At 39.6% G+C, this 15,455-nt stretch overlaps 1 protein-coding gene across 1 annotated transcript; it reads left to right on the top strand.

Annotated features, from left to right (window-relative positions):
- The first annotated feature begins 6,246 nt into the window (after positions 1-6,246).
- LOC121521836 (L-selectin-like) lies at positions 6,247-11,596 on the top strand. Its single transcript, XM_041806014.1, has 11 exons — positions 6,247-6,353; positions 6,449-6,527; positions 6,608-6,994; positions 7,078-7,185; positions 8,300-8,449; positions 8,527-8,646; positions 9,098-9,247; positions 9,325-9,444; positions 10,252-10,341; positions 10,437-10,465; positions 10,765-11,596. Exons 1-11 carry the CDS (start codon positions 6,342-6,344, stop codon positions 10,855-10,857), a joined length of 1,338 nt encoding a protein of 445 aa, XP_041661948.1. The 5' UTR covers positions 6,247-6,341; the 3' UTR covers positions 10,858-11,596.
- The last annotated feature ends 3,859 nt before the right edge of the window (positions 11,597-15,455 follow it).

Raw genomic sequence — 15,455 nt, 5'->3', positions numbered from 1 at the left:
TGAAACCACATACTTCATCACAACAGCATGGCTTCACAGGAGAAGAGTCTGGGTGCTGAACTGGCCTGTCTGTAGTCCAGATCTTTCACCTTTACAAAAACATTTGGAGCATCAGAAAGAAAAAATCCATCAAAGAAGACACAGGACTGTTGAGCAGCTAGAATCTTACATCAGACAAGAATGGGACAACAGTCCTCTCCAAAACTCCAGCAACTAGAGGGGATGCTACAGAATGCTAAACATGGTCCTGTCCCTGCTTTTTTTGAGATGTGTTGCTGTCATCAATTCAAAATGAGCTAATATTTGTCCTGAAATGTTCAAATGTCTCAGTATCAACATCTGATATGTTGTTTGTGTTCTGTTGTGAATAAAATATCGGTTAATGAGATTTGACAATCACTGCATTCTTGTTTCTTTATTTACATTTTATAAAGTGCCCAACTTTTCTGGAATTAGGGTTGTATTTTTTGTAAGTACCAACTTTAATCTTAGCTGGAGGATTTGACTTACATGACACTTTTTATCCTTGATTTAGTCTGATGTATAGAAGCAGTGTTAATTCATTACCAGTGTTTCAATGGTGTTAACTGGTGACACTCTGGGAAACGTTCTACTGTGCTGCTTAGTCCCATTAAGAAGAATTATTCTGGAGACATGAATGTTACTAGGAAAGAGGAACATTTAAAAAGATGAATTAGAAAAGAAGACAGAGGTGATGTTGCAGATGCCTGATTCAAACAAAATAAACAGCAGTGGCTCATGAACTGTACTTGTCCTTCCTATGCTATTTTTATACTATTTAGCTATTTTATGCTATTTTCAGGGACTTTTTATGCTATTTTCAGCTATTTTGTTGTTTTTTCAGTTATTTTTAGCAGTTCTTCCACAGTTCAGCTCTCAGCATCCCCACACAATTTCAGCTGAAATTGCAATTTGATCTAGTTTAAAATGAAATATTTTTTGAATACAACATGCAAATTTGGGGGGGGGGGGGCTGGTGACTAGACCAAACAATTCACTTCTACCTGGTCAGACTGAAGGACACCAAAGCGGGGTCCTCTGAAGGATGCAGCCCCTGAAATGAGACACAGCTTGGATGTTCTGATATTCTGTTTTCCCTGTGCATTTTCCTGTGATCTGTACTTTACTTAAACATTTATGTTGTACTCTGCTGTTTAAAACCTGAACTTTTGGTTTTGTCTTCTTTGTCATTGTTTTTAATAAATGATTACAGTCTACATGTGGGTCCTCCAGCTTTGATTACATCAGGATGTCTACCCCTGTCTTACAAAATGTAATAACAGTAAAGAAGTCAAATCCATTTAAATGAAGACAGGCTGAGGAGGGTGAGGTGAAGCTGCAGTAGAGACCACCCATTACCAAAGCCTGGATCAGAATCCACAGGTAGGTCGAGGGTATTTTTGGGGGGGTCGCCCAGTTAGTCTTCAGAATGTCTCTGCTACAGTATTTATTTCTGTAGTACACTCATCCTCTCCTCCATAATAAAACAGGAAACAGACTCTACCAGCCAAAAAAGAGCTTAAGTCACAGTCATGGATGGTTGGATAATAATAAAGAAACTCATTTCACTTCTGATTTCACCTTCTCCTGTAGTGGATTTTTTTTGTTTGTTTTTATTCATGCTCATTTGTTATACACATTATGCTTTACAGACACGGAACTTCAAAGGTGCAAAAAAACAACATTTGATTTTGTCTTGATTTATTTTTTCAATCACAGAGGAAGTTATATCATGCAGGGACGACTTTCTAGCAACATCTTACTTTTGCAGAAGTAGTGAATGCAGAACTAGTGCCAACTAAGGTCAACATCAAATGCAGATGTTAGTCAACCTATGAAATACTGTGTTTGTACTCTGCAGATATTTTTTATCCACTGATCATTCTTTATTGAAGTAAACAGCATTAATCTTTTTTCTACAATTTACAAAAAGAGACTGCATCCCGCGCCTTGGGGAACTCTCCCTTCAGCTGTCTGTTGACGTTGTTGTGAGACTCCTCTTCTTACAGGAATAACTTTCTGATAAAATCATGATAAAGGCACCTCTGACTTGAGCTCTCTTTGCTTGTATCCTAAACCTGAGAAAACTCCCTGTTGCTCTGTTCCTCCTTGATCTGTTGAACGTCTTCACTTGTCTGACCCTCTTCTTGTATCTTAACCACTTCTTCCACTGCGACAGTTTCTTCACTTACATTTACCTCCACAGCTTGCTTCAACTCTTCTGGGTCTCTCGTCTTCTTCCTCCTTTTTTAGGGCATCAATGCTTTCTACAGCCTCGACTGAGCTCACATTGATTACCTTCATTGTAACGGTGTGCTTCAATGGCGAGCTCCTTCCTGCTGAGTGTTTACTTTACGACGATCTCATAAAAGTTACAGAATACTCAAGCGCATAAAATGACTCACAAGCAGTGAATAATTTCATCTACATTTCACATTAAACCCTGTTAATATAAGTTTAAACATTTTTGTTGTACCTGGCATTGCTGCAGCAGGACGCAGCACATGTGGGTGTGCGTAATGATTTCTCATCACTGATCTACACCCAGAAAGAAGAGTTAGAGCGTTTTTAAACTCACGTTGTCTTAGAACACATTCGTGCCAGCGCTGCACGTCTAACAGTTTGACTTTAGAGAAGACTGTGGTGCCCGAACTGCGCACCATGGCGTACGAGTATCTGTGAACCAAGTCTGTACATGAGTGTTCATCTTTTTCTGTTCCGACGTCATTAACAGGACTTCTGTCATCACTTTTAAAGCGTCGTCATACACAGGCAGTGGTGCTGAGGGTGGAAAAATACACACATTCTCAAGGAATTTTTTAATTAATGAGCGCTAATCCCACAGCACTGTCTTCGTGATGTTATTTAAAGCAACAGCGTGGTTATTTGTAATTCCCGTAGGATACAGTCTTACCGTATTACCACCCATCTCTAGTGAACAGTCACAAACACAGACTAAAGTGGTCAAAAGTGTGGCTTCATTTCTCCAAAAATGACACACACAAGGCAATGAGAAACGTCTGTCAAACAGTGATGTCTACAGTATGACATTCATCTTTGTGCCCAAGAACTGTTAATTTTGCACAAGTGTTCAATTTACTTTGATACCTCCAGAGATCTAGGATCCAGAGACTAGTTTTATATTTATTTAAAGTGTAAGTGAACCCTCAGCTCAGAGCTAACTCCGTCCACCTCTGTAATTCAAAAAATTCACAGAAAATGAGCAGTTTGGTACTGAGAGGAGGGGATAAGGATGGGGGAGTGACAGTGACTCCCCTTGTCAGAGAGACAAGGGGAGTCACTGTCCCAGTCCCACAGCCCTGCTGCCTCATAGAGATCTTTTGAGGTGGAGGAGTTTTCCCCTCCAGAGTCCTCTGAAGTAGGCTATGGAGTGGTGGTGGACTGTGATGGTTCTGAACACTACCTGTTCAGTCCATGGGCTCCAGCAGTGGTGTTACCATAGCCGGAGCTCTCAGAGCCAAAGCAGTGCAGGAGCAGGAGAGGATGAGAGTGATCTCTGAATGGTAAAGTCAGTTAGAGGGGGTAACATTCTACCCATAAGCCCCACCTTTTCAGAAAAAAATTTCAAGGCAGATGTCCATTTGAGCTAATTATAAGATGTAAAATTCAGATTTTTATCAGTTTGGTGCAAATTTCAGCTATAACACCAACACTGATGTGTTTTATCATAGTTCAGTCAAATATCTCAGTGTACAGTTGAAAAAAAAAGTTCAAGTGTTCACTACCTCTTTAAGGCTTTATCTTTTAAAGAAAACGTGCCATAGTACTGTATTCTAATTTAAGTTCACAGATTAAAGATCCAGAGAGCCGTTTGTTTTAATTGAGACATATCCAACAAAAAGAGAGATTTTTTGTATATTTTAGAATGTTCTCCTCTCAAACACTTGATGTTTAACATTTTTAGCAGTCCAAAAAGAAAATTCACAGGAAGGGATCGATAAGGGAATTGATAAATAATTGAATCGATAAGAAGAATCAATAACTGCATCGGTATCGATAAAATTTGATCAATTACCATCCCTACTCCCAGAAGCGGCATTAGATTGAAAACAATGAGCACAGCGCACTTTTCATGTGCAGTAGTACCAAGCGGCAGCCACCGGTCCTGAAAAATGAAGCCAATGCAGAAGTGCAAAAAATTGCTATACCGCAACTGTCCACTTGAGGCTGACTGCAGGAACACCAGAAGTCCTGTCTGGACACCTGTTAAACAGCCGGTTTTGACACTAGAAATAAACTGGTTTACAGCCTGGTTCAAAACACCAAACGTGTCTCATTAGCTAGTGTCTTATTGTGCTCCCACTGTACGGGGGGTGAATTTTTTTGTACCACGATTGTTTGTCTTATATTTAGGATGAAAGCTGATTGGTGCATCTCATTTGATTGACAGATAGCTCGGCAGACAGAGGCTCTGTTTCTGTCAACCAGATTGCTAGCTAGCAAGCTGACAGGAAGTTGCGTTGAGTGGGTGGGCTGTTAGGTTGATCCAAAGTTCGGTTGAGACCACGATTTCAATATGGAAGCCTCCACGGATTGGCTTCAGGAGCCGTTTGAGTCCGCCTATTGTAAGCAGACAACTGACGTCACACAAGGTTTGTCCAGTTCTTTCTACAGTCTATGGGTAGTACTGCCTGTCAACAATAGGGGACAGTATGGATGGATTAAAAGTGGCAAAAATTGGCTAAAAGTGGAAAAAATGTTCGAACAGTTTGAACTATAGATCAAAATTGCAATTTCAGCTGAAATTGCATGGGGATGCTGAGAGCTGACTTGTGGAAGAACTGCTGAAAATAGCCAAAAAGCACAAAAATAGCCAAAACCTAACATAAATATAGAATAAAATGCCATAAAAGTAGCTTAAATGGCATTTATTAGCTAAAAAGGATTAAAAAAATAGCTGAAAGTAGCCTAAAAATAGCTTAAGAATAGCTGAAAGCCTTCAAATAGCTGAAAATAGCATAAAAATAGCTGAAAATAGCATGAAAATAGCATAAAATGCCATTAAAGTAGCTGAAAATGGCATTTAGTAGCTAAAAAAAGGATAAAAATAGCTGAAAGTAGCCTAGTTAGTGTAAAACCCATGGACAACATGACTGCCCCAAAAATACAGTATGTACCCAAATTATCTGAATCACTCACTGTGAATGCCAAAAAATTACATACATTTTAAAAGAAATTACATGTGGTAATTGTGGCACTCTTCAGTTTTATTTTGAAAATTTCCTGGTTGTCTGTTTCCTGCTTGGTGTTTTTGATTTTGTCTTCACAGAGATTGGGCATCACTGGTTTTCATGGCACTCTCGCACCTGCACTCAATTACCACCTCCTCTTAAGCTCTGCAGCGAGGCTTCTCAGGCGTAAGATTATTCCCGCATTTCATGTGGTATCGGCCTCTTGCTCGAGCATTTTGTGACACTCTTGAAAAATTGCAAGTTTTGCCAATGTTCTCCTGTGCCTTTGACTAATCCTGTTCTCCTCCACCTTTTCCAGTGCCTTCCCGCGCCGCCAGTGCCTCAACCCAATCTCTGCCACGCTGCCACACTCTCTTTACGGGCTCTCTCGCCAACCTCCTGCACAGAACCTCTCGCCTCACATCCTCACGATCTCCTGGATTCCCCCCTCATGCTCTGGACCCCGGATTCCCCCCTACCTCCTCCAAATTCCCCACAATAAATCTGTTAAACTGCTTCTACTGTTTCTGCACTGCTTCTGGGTTCAACTAAAAATATTACACCAATCATTACATTACAAACACTATGTGAATCACATATTTATTTGAAAATCTGGGCCTCACAGCCTCTGTTTGGACCAAATTTGGTCTTGTACCGATGTATTTATGCTTAATTATGATTAATTTCCAGCACACATTCATGACCCCCAGCAAACAGACCCACCAGTTGAGAACCACTGATCTCCATGTATGGCAGGATAACTAATTAGCTAGACAAAGTTTCTTATATGCTTATAAACATCTTAGTTCAATGAATATAGACTGCGTGGATATCACGTTTGCAATTGTAAGGTTTTAGTACATATATTAGCTCATAAACATCAATAAACTAAAATAAACTTTTAAAGTTTCTATGAGTATTACTAAGTGTTACAATGTGTATGCAAGTGTGTCTGAGTCTGTGGGAGTGCGTTTATTGACTGATAGCATCCGTCGCACCCTTCCTGAAAGGAAGTTGCAGCAAAAGCTGTATTGCGAAATCGCATACTGACTTATTCCTTGGAGGGGAATCATTTTTCTCATTTATTACCAGCACTGCTGGGTAGGCAGCAGCAACAAGTCCCCAAGGATGCACATAAGGGTAAGACAATTAATATATCAGTGTATCAGACATTAATGCATTTAGGATCTTTATACCTATATGCATTCGGCAAATGTCCTCTGTCTTTATTATAGATGGTTCAGGAGTCTGTTGGTGGTAGGAGAAGTCTGCATCATATGGTGCTGATTGCTGTGCTCTTTGTTGTTTTTCAAGGTTGGTCTACTTTTCAGTCAATTTTGTATTCACGCTTTGCCAGAGCAGCTTTGTTTTACTGTCTGTGTTTGTTACCTCAGACCTGAGCAGCAGAGGAGGAGCACAAGCATGGACCTACAACTACAGCGTCAGCACAAACCGCGGATGGCTTCAGGCCCGTCAGTGGTGCCAGCAGCACTTCACAGACATGGTGTCCATCAGAAGCAAAGAGGAGAATGACTACCTCAACAACATGCTGCCATTTCACTCAAAGTATTATTGGATAGGTATTCGCAAAGAGGGGGGAAAGTGGATTTGGGCTCAAAGCAATAAGACGATACCCCAAGAAGCCCAGAATTGGGCCCACAATGAGCCAGATAACACTTTGGCACAGGACTGTGTGGAAATGTACATAAAGAGGGTAGTGGACTCAGGCAAGTGGAATAATGAGAACTGCCGTAAGAAGAAGGGAACTGTCTGCTACACAGGTAAAACTCTAGTTTGCTCTATGGACAGCTATTGGATGGTAATAAACCTCTGAAGACTTACCAAAGAATTTCTTTATATGCAGCCTCTTGCAAACACGATTCCTGCAGTGAGCATGCAGACTGTGTGGAGACTGTTGGGAACTTCACCTGCAAGTGCCATCCTGGCTTCACAGGATCAAGCTGTCAGGAAGGTAAGATCAAAATGCATTACTACATCAAAACTGCAATTTCAGCTGAAATTGGGGATGAGGATGCTGAGAGCTAAATTGTGGAAGAACTGCTAAAAATAGCCAAAAAGCACAAAAATAGCAAAAAAATAGCATAAAACGCCATAAAAGTAGCTGAAATGGCATTTGGTAGCTAAAAAGGATAAAAGTAGCTGAAAATAGCATAAAAATACCTGAAAATAGCATAAAGTGGCTGAAAATGGCATTCAATGGCTGAAAAAGCATAGAAATAGCTGAAAATAGAGGAAAAATAGCTGAAAATAGCATAAAATTTGAAGAGTGCAATACCTGATTTGTGAAGAATTTTAAATTATTGCTCAAAATATAGAATTTAGTTAACCAAAAAATTTAACACTGTCTTATTGACAGATTAGCCTCTTGAGCCTAAAGGCTGAAGGTGTGTGAGATTGTGCTAAAGATAGTGGAGATACTGTTCACAGTAGTGTTACTCAACCCTGCTCAACCAAAGAGCCAAATTGTTTAAAAATACCTTTGCAAGAGCAACAACTGAGGTGAAGCAAAAACAGCTTGAAGTACAAAAACAATAAGCTAAAGGAGGCAAAAATGGTCAAAAGCAACAAAAAGGGGTGAAAAGGGGTGAAAAAGGGTGAGAATGGGGACAAAAAGTGGAAAAGGGGTCAGAAAGTAGCAAAATGTGTGAGAAGTGACAAAAAATGAGTGAATGAATGAATTAGTGAACATCTGGAGAAAAAATGGTGAAAAGGGGCAAAAATGGGACCAAATATTTTTTTGTCCAGGAAAGCAGTTTGTTCAAGAAGTTCTGCCTCTATTTCACACAGTTTCTGTGCTCTGAAGTGTGACACCATCACTTTCTCTTATAAGCACTCAGAGCTTACTGTCTCAAGCTGCATATAAAGCAAAGGAAGTAGACACTCATGCTAGAACAACAGTTTTTAAAATTGTTTTGTGAGAGGAATATCATTTACCTGCAAAATGTACCAAACACACTGTCACTGTGAAACATTTTGTATTATCCTGTTGATCTGTAAGATATTTTTTATATTTTTATTTTTTCCACTCTTTTTGTTGCTTCATCAATTTAAAACCTGATCTACAGACGTGGATGAGTGTGAAGAAATTGCAGACCCATGTGGAAAACATGCAGAGTGCTACAACACAGAAGGAAGCTTCTACTGTCAGTGCCAGCGGGGATACATGAACATCAGAGGAAATATCAGCTTCACAGTGCTAAACGGACTGTGCCAAGGTGAGTTATACATACTATGGTGTGCACAGTGTGCCTCTACACCAACACTTACTCATCTTCACTTGTCCTTGTGTCAGATATCAACGAGTGCAACAATCCTAATGCATGTGGTCCTGGTGCTTATTGCAACAACACCATTGGTGCATACACATGCATCTGCCTTCCTGGGTACACCAACAGCTCTGGCAGATGTGTGGGTGAGTAGTTTCTACATTAGTTGATCTACACCTAGGTAGCTGCAGAAACTTACATATTTTTGATTTATTCTTTTATAAAACAACTAATAACCTTGGATTTTTTGGACTTGGACCTTGGACTGAAACGCTCATGTATAATTAATGCTGTTTGTTTTATAATGTTATGCTGAAGTGCTTATGAAAAAATATTCTCCCCATTTGATGTTTTACGCTTTTATTGATTTTATAAATCAGTCATGGTCAATGAAATTTGGCTTTTTTAAACAAAAAAAACGCTTTAATGTTAGAGTAAAAACAGATTTCTACAAAAAGATTTGTGAGAGGAATGTCATTTACCTGCAAAATGTACCAAACATACTGTCACTGTGAAACATTTTGTATTGTCCTGTTGATCTGTAAGATATTTTTCCACTCTTTTTGTTGCTTCATCAATTTAAAACCTGATCTACAGACGTGGATGAGTGTGAAGAAATTGCAGACCCATGTGGAAACCACGCAGAGTGCTACAACACAGCAGGAAGCTTCTACTGTCAGTGCCAGCGGGGATACATGAACATCAGAGGAAATATCAACTTTACAGTGCTCAATGGACTGTGCCAAGGTGAGTTTTACAGGCCACGGTGTCTACAGTGTGTCTCTACACCAACACTTACTCATCTTCACTTGTCCTTGTGTCAGATATCAACGAGTGCAACAATCCTAATGCATGTGGTCCTGGTGCTTATTGCAACAACACCGTTGGGGCATACACATGCATCTGCCTTCCTGGGTACACCAACAGCTCTGGCAGATGTGTGGGTGAGTAGTTTCTACATTAGTTGATCTACACCTAGCCAGCTGCAGAAAAGTTACATACTTGTAATTTATTCTTTATAAAACAACTCAGATTTTTTGTCAGCAAATAGTTGACAGTTATTAAACTATGGCTGTAATTACGGACACATTATAGCCACTATGACTAGGAAACATTACAACAGCAAACTGTACTGTACAAAGGACAAAATCTCATTCAGACAGCACAGTTTATATACTCACATATGGTATGTGATGTCAGTTTGGCCATATTTATGAAGTCACTTTATTTACATGACATATTTTTGTTTCACATTATTTTGTAGAGACCTGTTTTCAGTTCAACATTAAAGAGGTTTTTAAAAAATGCTGTTGCCAGGCAACCACAGCAGTTAGCAGCAAGAAAGATGCACTCTTGATTTATATAGAGATAGAGATAGTCGTTTATTGTCACTGCATCGTAAAAACGCAACGAAATTACATTTTGCAGTCTCCTCTGTAGCACAAAACACAGTCGTCCAAGCAGTGGATAGAAATCTGCAGCAACACATCATCCATCCTGCTGGCGAGGGAGCGGGTATCAATGACTATCTATCTATCTATCTATCTATCTATCTATCTATCTATCTATCCATCTATCTTTTAAGAGTAGAATTTTAGCGGGACCACTGGAGCGATCAATCAGATTTCTCGGCTCCACCCATGTTGCTCCTTCTTTCCTGTGACATACAATCTTTAAACTGACACCAGGTTGAAGGTGGAAAATAATAGTCATTGTTGTTTTTGATTCTATGTATTTGTTTTATCATCCAGGTCTCATGCTCAGGTTTATCATTGTGTCTGTGGGATTAGCAGCACTCATTCTAGCTGTTGTGACTGTGTGCATATGGACCAGAATCAAAGGTGAGAAAGCTCCAAATGTAAATGTTCATAGTTGCATCATTCAATAAAGTGGATCAACACTGTTGAAACTTATGCGAACTCTTTTATCTTTACAGGAAACAAAACCCAGATTGATCCTGATACTGTGAGTTCAAACATTCTGTTAGAGAAAACTCATGTTTGTGGAATTTCACAGTTCACTGTTGTCCAATAAATGGAGTGAGAATAATTAGAGCTGTATTTTAGTAACATACCTAGAGATTTTAAGTTACTTAGCCACTAATTTGTCAAGAATAAGGAGGTCATTATCCAAAAATAAGTAGGCATTTGGGCCCAATAAAATAAAGTTCTCCCTTTATTTCAAGTCTTATTTGCTGCAGAACAACAGGAAATATTTCCATCAATTTAATCTAGATTATAAAATGATAGCTGTTGTTTCCACAGGTACAGGACAATGAAGATTTTGGTTCAGTCATCTTTGAGAACTCTGGAGGCCATGAGGCTTCTGTCAGAATCCAGAGATCAAGAACTAAATGATCTGTATGAACTTTACAACATGTAACATAGTTATACATATGTTATTAATGAAGATTTCAACAATTTAAGATTGTTTTTGTAAGCTTGAGAAAAGCTTCTAATATATAGCTTTGCAGTTGTGTTCTTAACTCTTTATGAATGGTAGAAAATGAATGAAAAAAGAACTGTATTATTCAAAAACTAGTGTTTCTTTTCTGCTCTTGTAATATTTTCCGATCAAATTGTAATCAAGAATTTTTTCCTCAATGTAAAATGGCAAGAGTTTGAATATCCTACCATATAGAGAACATAATATCATCAACAGATTCAGAGACAAGGCTTAAGGTCAATACTGGATGCTCTTTATGTTCGGGCCCTCAGGGGCCACTGCATTAAAAACAGACATGATTCTGTACTGGAAATCACTGCACGGGCTCAGGAACACTTCCAGAAATCACTGACTGTTAACACAGTTCACTGTGCCATCCAGAAATGCTGCCGTCTTCTCAGGGCCAAAGATCATTAACAATAGACTGAGACATGATGGGAAAACTGTTCTGTGGTCAGATGGATCAAAATTTGAATTTCTGTTTTTTGTTTTTTGGGAAACCACAGAGTCCTGAATCCTGTGGACTAAAGAGGAGAGGAGCAGTTTGTTATCAGAGCTCAGTTCTAAATCCTGCATCTCTGATGGTATGGGGTTACATTAGTGTATATGGCGTGGGCAGCTTACACATCTGGAAAGAAACTATCAATGCTGAGAAGTAGAGAGAGGTTTTAGATCAACATCTGCTTCCATCCAGACAACGTCTCTGTCAGGGAGGGCCTTGACTATTTCAGCAAGACAAATTTAAACCGCATACTTCATCACAACAGCATGGCTTCACAGGGGAAGAGTCTGGGTGCTGAACTGTCCTGTCTGTAGTCCAGACCTTTCACCAATAGAAAACATTTGGAGCATCAGAAAAGAAAAAAAATCCATCAAAGAAGACCCAGGACTGTTGGGCAGCTTGAATCCTACATCAGACAAGAATGGGACAACATTCCTCTCCAAAACTCCAGCAGGGGATGCTACAGAATGCTAAACACGGCCCTGTCCCTGCTTTTTTGAGATGTGTTGCTGTCATCAGTTCAAAATGAGCTAATATTTGTCCTGAAAAGTTAAAATGTCTCAGTTTCAACATCTGATATGTTGTTTGTGTTCTGTTGTGAATAAAATATGGGTTTATGAGATTTTACAATCACTGCATTCTGTTTTTTTTTTGTTTTGTTTTGTTTTGTTTTGTTTTAATATGCCTTTAACAAAGTGCCCCAACTTTTCTGGAATTAGGGTTGTATTTTTTTTAAGTACCATCTGAAGTCTTAGCAAGAGGATTTGACTTAGATTACACTTTTTATCCTTGATTTAGTCTGATGTGTAGAAGCAGTGTTAATTCATTACCAGTCTTTATTTTGTTTTCAGCTATTTTGTTGCTTTTTCATCTATTTACAGCAATTCTTACACAGTTCAGCTCTCAGCATCCCCACACAATTTCAGCTGAAATTGCATTTGGATTTAGTTTAAAATGATTTTTTTTTTTTAATACAACATGCAAATTTTGGGGGGGGTGGGGCTGGTGACTAGACCAGACAGTTCAGTTCTACCTGGTCAGATTGAAGGACACCAAAGCTGGGTCCTCTGAAGGATTCAGCCCCTGAAATGAGACACAGCTTGGATATTCTGATATTCTGTTTTCCCTGTGCATCTTCTGTCATAGGTACTTTACTGAAACATTTATGTTGGACTCTGCTGTTTAAAACCTGAATTTTTAGGTCTGTCTTCTTAGTCATTGTGTTTAATAAATGATTACGGTCTACATGTGGGTCCTCCAGCTTTGTTTACATCAGGATGTCTACCCCTGTCTTACAAAATGTAACAACAGGAAAGAGGTCAAATCCATATCAATGAGGACAGACTGAGGAGGGTGAGGTGAGGCTGCAGTAGAGACCACTCATTACCAAAGCCTGGGTCAGAACCCACAGGTGGGTCAGGGAGGATGTTTGTGGGGTCACCAAATGAGTCTTCAGAATGTCTTTGCTACAGTATTTATTTCTGCAGTACACTCATCCTCTGCTCCATAATAAAACAGGAAACAGACTCTACCAGCCAAAAAGAGCTAAAGTCACAGTCATGGATGCTTGGCTAGTGATGAAGAAACTCCTTGTTCCAGACCAGACAGCGGTTGAAGACCCAAGGGTCTGAGCATTAAAATAAAGCCTATGTTAAGGAGTAAAGTGGCCCAATCCGGTCTCATTAGATAGAAAGCACTAGGTCAGGACCAGATTGAGTCCGGAATCGGCATGCTAGCACAGGCTACCAGCTTAACCAATCAGCTGTAGACGGTGCAGAAGGTAGACAGGCTAAGAAGTAACGTATGGTAAACAAAGTTGTTGTGTCTCGATGGCTTTTAAGTTCTAAAAAGTGAGTGACACTGGTACAGAGAACAGCTGATACAAAAATGAGGAGCCATTTTCTTTAATCAGTGTGACTTTGAAGCGACATGTTTGACGATCTATTGAGCTTGATCTTGAGACTGTTAGGATGACTATTTTATGCCCATAAAAGGCATCAAATCTTCACAGTTCTGCTGATGATGTTCACACTAATGACGTGGTTAACTACTGTGACAAGGAACAAGCAGTTCTCAAACCTATACCACCATCAGCCCCTCCCATGTTTCACCAGATTACAGCAGGAGTCTGAGCTGTTAGCCTGATCACTGAGGAGTTTGACTGTCAACTATAAGGACTACTTCAGTAGAAGAACTCCACATTTTGAAAAGTTTCTCTGTTAGGAAGAAACAGCTTATCTCAAGAAATTCAGAAGAGTACAAAAAGTGTAAAAAAGGTTCATCATTTGAGATTAGTATAACAGGAAGTTGACGCTACAACTCTCCATCTGACTTTTTGAGAGTAGAGATTGAGAATGAGGATCTGGAGGATTAAAATGCTTTTGTTTGGGATGCTGATGCTTGTCTGTACAGGTAAGGATAAACAAACTTATACATAGATGTTTTAGATGTTTTTATCAGTATTAACAGTGTTGACGTTGATTTAAGTTGGACAGACAAGTTTGCTGGTCGTCTATGGTTTTTATGTTGTTATGTTTAAGGCCAACCATAGGGGAGGATAAAACGTGGTGCTCTATGGGGCCCAGCTAAACTGGGGGCCCATGGAGGTCAGCAAAATCATTGTCCATTGTAAATAAGCTGTGAAAGTCATTTTTTACTTTTAACCTGAAAAAGCACCACTGTTATCAGCCAGCACAAGTATTTTCATTTATTTATTCATGGCTTGTGGATCCATGCAGATCCTCCCAGGCGCGTTATTACACTGAAAAAAATGAGCATATGGGGCTTTTCAATTACATGGCGCTGCTCGGCTTGACTCAGCTCAACTCAGCACGCCAGCATGGGGTTTGCTTTTCCACCACAGCCGAGCTACCTGTTTGAGGGCTAGAGCTGATGACGCAGTGTTGTGAGCCCTCCTCGATCTCTCTACATAATCTGATCCGAATGACTTTACATCGTTTTAAGGCAAAAATCAAACTGTGGACCGACAGCACTGCAAGCTGCTCTTTTTTCTCTCTCTCCCTGTCACTCTCTCCCTCCTTATCCCGTGATCAGTAAACAAACAACAATTCCCGCTTATCACCAAAAGGAGAGAATTTAAAGTTAAAGAACAGTCTCCTTGCACATGCTCAGTTTGGTCCTTAGTCCACATGTGTAGATTAAGTAGTGCCCTGAAGCAGACACAGCAAAAGTTGTGAGAGAAAACATAATTTTGAGGTAAGAAAGTTTTTTTTTTTTTTTGCTTTAATTGTTTTTGTGATTACATAGCCTGCTTTGTGGTTGAACTCATCAAACGTTTCTCATGTTGATTATATGTCTGTTTAGCTACCTTTCATTCAGATTGTTTGTGGTAATGTTTTAGCTGTTAGCTGTAAGCCTTGCTAGCTCATCGCTAATGCACTCAGGGACAGTTGTAACAAACTTGCTTGGGGTCGTTACAACTTACAAAGCAAACCAACAGCGTCCCAGGCTACAAAAGAGAACTCCAGGAAAGTAAAAGGAGAAAACCCAGAACACTGAGCCACAGGAGACAGAGTCCTCTGATGATGATCATTTCTGTATCATCTGCATGAAACACTTCAATAACTCAAAGCCAAAAGAAGCCGGGGTTAAGTGCATGGCATGTCATCTGTGGGCCCATGAAGCATGCACTCCAGGAGTGCCATACACCTGTCAGCACTGTCTGTCCGACACTGACACCAACTAACAAACATACATGCCCCCCCACCCCACACACACACACACACACACACACACCCACACCTACATTCAGTTGTTGAAGCCAGTGTATGTTATCAGATTTTGTTCATTTTTATTATTTCTAAATTTTAGTGTCAGACAAACACACACTGTTTGATTGTTGAACCTAGCGCACAGTTGCACCTTTTGTACAGTTTTATTATTATAAATGTTCAGATGTTAGTGTAGTTTAAGTCTTTACTCTGCAGAACCACAGCAATTTTGTTTAAAAGTTTCGAACAAAAAGCTTTTATTATCTTAAGTCATTGT

The sequence above is a fragment of the Cheilinus undulatus genome, linkage group 14 (assembly GCF_018320785.1).
Source record: "Cheilinus undulatus linkage group 14, ASM1832078v1, whole genome shotgun sequence".
NCBI classification, from domain to species: domain Eukaryota; kingdom Metazoa; phylum Chordata; class Actinopteri; order Labriformes; family Labridae; genus Cheilinus; species Cheilinus undulatus.
Note: the sequence above shows the minus strand (reverse complement) of the source record. Positions and strands in the feature narration are given on the sequence as shown.

Bases quoted from the DNA above. Each gene is read 5' to 3' on its own strand.
- LOC121521836 (XM_041806014.1), top strand. The intron at 6,995-7,077 runs GTAAAACTCTAG...CTTTATATGCAG, and splicing joins GGGAACTGTCTGCTACACAG to CCTCTTGCAAACACGATTCC. The intron at 8,647-9,097 runs GTGAGTAGTTTC...CCTGATCTACAG, and splicing joins CAGCTCTGGCAGATGTGTGG to ACGTGGATGAGTGTGAAGAA.